Source organism: Microtus ochrogaster, unplaced genomic scaffold (genome assembly GCF_000317375.1).
Source record: "Microtus ochrogaster isolate Prairie Vole_2 unplaced genomic scaffold, MicOch1.0 UNK67, whole genome shotgun sequence".
In the NCBI taxonomy this organism is placed as follows: domain Eukaryota; kingdom Metazoa; phylum Chordata; class Mammalia; order Rodentia; family Cricetidae; genus Microtus; species Microtus ochrogaster.
In genome coordinates, this window is record NW_004949165.1 from 83,103 (window position 1) to 88,493 (window position 5,391).

At 40.8% G+C, this 5,391-nt stretch overlaps 1 protein-coding gene across 1 annotated transcript in view; it reads left to right on the top strand.

Moving 5' to 3' along the window:
* LOC106144419 (endogenous retrovirus group K member 5 Gag polyprotein-like) overlaps positions 1 to 533 on the top strand; it is a 9,659-nt gene extending 9,126 nt beyond the window's left edge. The window contains exon 2 of the mRNA XM_013354742.1: positions 303 to 533. Coding sequence (XP_013210196.1) covers positions 303 to 533 — 231 coding nt within the window. The remainder of the gene's footprint in view (positions 1 to 302) is intronic.
* Positions 534 to 5,391: the final 4,858 nt, after the last annotated feature.

A 5,391-nucleotide genomic window follows, 5' to 3' on the forward strand; every position in this document is an offset into this window, starting at 1 on the left:
ATAATCCTCAAGGACAAGGAATTGTGGAGCGGGCACACAGCTCCTTGAAAACACAACTCCAAAAAATAAAGACAGGGGAGTTGTATCCTCAGACGCCACACAATGCCTTAAATCATGCATTGTTTACGCTAAACTTTCTAAATACAGATGTCCATGAGCTATCAGCTGTGGACAGATTGTGGCATAATGGTACAAAAACCACATTTGCTAAAGTCAAATGGAAAGATCCTTGTGATGGGACTTGGAAGGGACCCGACCCCATTTTAATTTGGGGTCGAGGGCATGTCTGTGTTTTCTCACAGGACGAAAACCAAGCGAGATGGCTTCCAGAACGTCTAATTCGATGCATTCAGCAGAAGGACGACGGACCTAAGGACAGCGTAGCTGACAACCGTGCTGCGGAAGGAACAGAAAGAAATCGGCTCCAGGAGGAATCCAGTAACCCAGCCCACAGAGAGGAGCCTGATCCGGACCTGCAACTCACAGCACTACAAAGAGACTTCGCACAAAGAGATCCTGCTGAGACGAGCTGACTGCGGTGTCTGCTGCTGGCTGTGGTGTGAAACCTGTTGCTTCAGAACTAAGATACAAACTGAACATTTGAGTGTTCTCGGTTTATGGGACAGGACTCATTTTGAATAAAATATTAAACCTAAGAACTAAGACCTAAGCTTTCCCCACAGGGAAAGAAAGATACAAAATAAAGTATGTCTAAAACCCCTCTTCACTTAACAAAGGGACAGACTGAGGTTTTAACAGCTACACAGAGACTGAGGATGAGATTTAATAACAGCAAATGGTATCATGCTCTTAACGGTAATGACCTGATATTTACAGCTGCATATAAGGTGATGGGAAAAATCTGGTAATGACCAATGGTGCTAAATACATTGGTAATGACCGAAAGGAATATGAATTTATGTTAAAGGAAATTATGAAATTATGAATAATTGGAGAGCTGGTATTGACCGGCTAAGTATGAAATTATCAATAATTGAGAAAGCCGGTTTTGACCGGCCAAACATGAAATTATGAAAATTGGGAGAGCTGGTTTTGACCGGCTAAACATGAAATTACGGTATTAGAAATCTAAAGATAGGTATTGACCAATGATGTGTCTAAAGATCGGTATTGGCCGATGATGTGGAAAAATCCTGATTATGAGTTGCTGTGATTGACAGTTGGCTGAAAGAGAGGTTGTGACGATGAATGTTGAGAGTTGATACGCATGCTGAGAAAGTAAACTCTGAATGATGTTCTGTACCAGCGGAAGAAACATTTTCAACTCAGGTGATTCTACTCTCCTTTAAGATAGGAGAATATAGTCTTTGGGAGCATAGTTGTACATAAAGCATTGTGATGCATCCTGACAAGATATGGCTGATACACAGAGCCTGAAAAGTATATTTCCCTCCACTAATCTCTTCTCTTTACAGAGGTCGGCAGTCAATGGCGGGTTTGAAGCTTCTTCTCCCCAGATGCCTAAGACAGGGGCTTGCATAAAAGATGCCTGTTCCAATGACGGGAAAATTTGGGTAAATGAAGAGGACTTTGCCCAAGTCAGGCGCGATGTATCTGTCCTGTTGCAGAAGCACAGGGTTTATTAAAATTAATAAGAGAGAGTGGATTGTGGGCCCATATTTCAATATGGCATAAAAGCCATTAGCCCGGTCCGAGCTGATTACCTAGCTCTGCAGACAAGCTGTCTCTGCCCTTAACAAAAGCCAGGATGCCTGCTCCTAGCTTCTTTTGTTAAAATGTGGATTACCTGAGAAGAGATGTTTGACTGAAGCTGATGACTTAAGAGTTCAGATATTTGGTGCTTCCTTCCTTTTGTAATTTGGAAGGTGTCTTATAGAGATGCTAATTCAAGGCCTACCTGACTGCCAGGTGCGGATGTGACTCAAACCCAGGCACCTGGTTGCCTAGGTGATGGCATAATATGTTTTCCCCCTCCCTGCTCAATTTGGTGTGGGTATATAAAATGTTTGGACAATAAACGAGAGATCTGGCTTTTTCCATGATGTCCGTGTAAACTGTGTCGGTTCTTTTCCTCGCGACTCCGGTCCAGCTGGGTTAAGGAATTAGGGAACTTATGTTGGGCCCTCACGGGCCACGACAAGAGGGTACATATTGTGCATAGTGTACAGAGTATATATAGTGCAGAGAGTGTACACAGTGTACATAGTGTTCAGCATATACACAGTGTGCATAGTGTACATAGTATGAATAGAGTACAGAGTATGCATAGTGTACACAGTGCACAGAGTGTTTATAGTGTAGAGAGTGTACAGAATGTACAGAGTGTACAGAGTGTACATAGTCTACAGATTGTGCATAGTGTCCAGAGTGTGCATAGTGTCTAGTGTGTAGACGGTGTACATAGTGTACAGAGTATACAGAGTGTACAAAGTGTGTATACTGTACAGAGTGTACAGAGTATACATAGTGTACAGAGTGTGCATAGTGGAGAGAGTGTACAGAGTGTACAGAGTGTACATTATCTACATAGTGTACAGAGTGTACAGAATGTACCGAGTGTGCATAGTGTACAGATTGTACAGAGTGTACAGAGTGTGCATAGTGTACAGAGTGTGCATTATGTAGAGAGTGTACACAGTGTACATAGTGTACAGACTATACAGAGTGTGCATAGTGTACATAGTCTTCAGTGTGTACAGAGTGTGCATAGCGTAAAGAGAGTACAGAGTGTACAGAGTGTGCATAGTCTATAGAGTGTACAGTGTGTACAGAGTTTACACAGTGTACATAGTGTACAGACTGTCCAGAGTTAGCATAGTGTATGTAGTGTATAGAGTGTAGTGTATAGAGTGTACATAGTGTGCACAGTGTACATAGTTTACATAGTGTACAAAGTGTACTTAATGTGCATAGTGTACATAGTGTGCATAGTGTACAGTGTGTACATAGTGTGCAGAGTGTATATAGTGTAAAGAGTGTACAGAGTGAACATAGTGTAAAGAGTGTACATAGTGTACAGAGTGTAGTGTACATAATGTACATAATGTACGTAGTGTACACATTGTACATACTGTACATAGTGTACAAATTGTACATAGTGTGCACAGTTTCGATAGTGTTCATAGTGTGCAGAGTGTACAGAGTGTACATATTGTGCACAGCATACATAGTGTACAAAGTATACATTGTGTGCACAGTGTACATAGTGTACATAGTGTACAGAGAGTACAGAGTGTGCATAGTGTACAGAGTGTGCATAGTGTACAGAGTGCACAGAGTGTACAGAGTGTTCAGAGTGTACATATTGTACAGAGTGTACAGAGTGTGCATAGTGTACATAGTGTACAGAGTGTTCATAGTGTACTTAGTGTAAAGAGTGTAGTGTACACAGTGTACATATTGTGCATAGTGTAAAGAGTGTGCATAGTGTAGAGAGTGTACACTGTGTACATGGTGTTCAAAGTATACAGAGTGTGCATAGTGTACATAGTGTGCATAATGTACAGAGTGTACAGAGTGTATATAGTATACAGGGTGTACAGAGTGTATATAGTGTACAGGGTGTACAGAGTGTATATAGTGTACAGGGTGTACATAGTCTACAGATTGTGCCTACTGTCCAGAGTTTGCAGAGTGTCCAGTGTGTAGACAGTGTACATAGTGTACAAAGTATACAGAGTGTACAGAGTGTGCTTAGTGTACAGAGTGAACATAGTGTAGATTATAAAGATTGTACAGTGTGTACATAGTGTACAGAGTGTGCATAGTATACAGAGTGCACAGAGTGTACACAGTGTTCAGAGTGTACAGAGTGTACAGAGTATACAAAGTTTACAGAGCGTACAGAGCGTACAGAGTGTACAGAGTGTACATAGTGTACATAGTGTACAGTGTGTACAGAATGTACAGTGTGCATAGTGTACATATAATACAGAGTGTACAGAGTGTTCATAATGTACAGAGTGTGCATAGTGTACAGCGTGTTGACAGTATAAATAGTATTCAGACTATACGGAGTGTGCATAGTGTACAAAGTGTTAAAAGTGTACAGAGTGTACACAGTGTACATAGTATACAGAGTGTGCATAGTGTACAGAGTGTGCATAATGTACAGAATATACATAGTGTACAGAGTGTACAAAGAGTACATAGTGTACAGAGTATGCATAGTGTAAAGAGTGTACAGAGTATACATACTGTACATACTCTACGGGTTGTACAGAGTGTACAAAGTGTGCACAGTGCACATAGTGTAAATAGTGTACAGATTGTACAGAGTGTGCATAGTGTGCACAGTGTACCTATTGTACCGAGTATACATAGAATGCACAGTGGACATAGTTTACATAGTGTACATAGTGTACATACTGTGTAGAGTTCACAGAGTATACATAGTTTGCTCAGTGTATATAGTGTACAAAGTATACATAGTGTGCACAGTGTACATAGTGTACAGAGAGTACAGAGTGTGCATAGTGTACAGAGTGTACAGAATGAATATGGTGTACAGAGTGTACATAGTGTACAAAGTGTATATAGTCTACAGAGTGCACAGAGCGTGCATACTGTACAGAGTGTACAGAGTGTGCATAGTGTGCAGAGTATACAGAGTGTGCAGAGTGTACAGAGTGAACAGAGTGTGCATAGTGTACAGAGTGTACAGAGTTTACGTAGTGTAGAAAGTGTACAGAGTGTACATACTAGACAGAGTGTACATAGTGTACAAAGTGGATATACTTTACATTGTGTGCCCAGTGTACATAGTGAACATAATGTACAAACTGAACATAGTGTGCAGTGTACATAGTGTACATCGTGTACATAGTATACAGAGTATGCAAGTGTACAGAGTGTTCAAATTGTGCATAGTGTACACAGTGTACACAGTGTACAGTGTTTGCATAGTGTACAGAGTGTACAGAGTATACAGAGTGTACAGAGTGTGCATAGTGTACAGGGTGTTCATAGTGTACATAATTTACAGAGTGTACAGAGTATACATACTGTACAGAATGTACATAGTGAACATAGTGTGCACAGTGTACATAGTGTGCACAGTGTACATAGTGTGCACAGTGTACATAGTGTACATAGTGTATTAACTGTACATAGTGTGCACAGTGTACATAGTGTACAGAGTGTACAGATTGTACATAGTGTAGAGTGTACATAGTGCACAGAGTGTACATAGTGCACAGTGTGTACAGAGTATACACAGTGTACATAGTGTACAGAGTATACCGAGTGTGCATACTCTACAAATTGTGGATAGTATACGGAGTATACATAGTGTATAGAGTGTGCATAGTGTGCCCAGTGTACATAGTGTGCACAGTGTACACAGTGTACATAGTGTGCACAGTGTACACAGTGTACATAGTGTGCACAGTGTACACAGTGTACATAGTG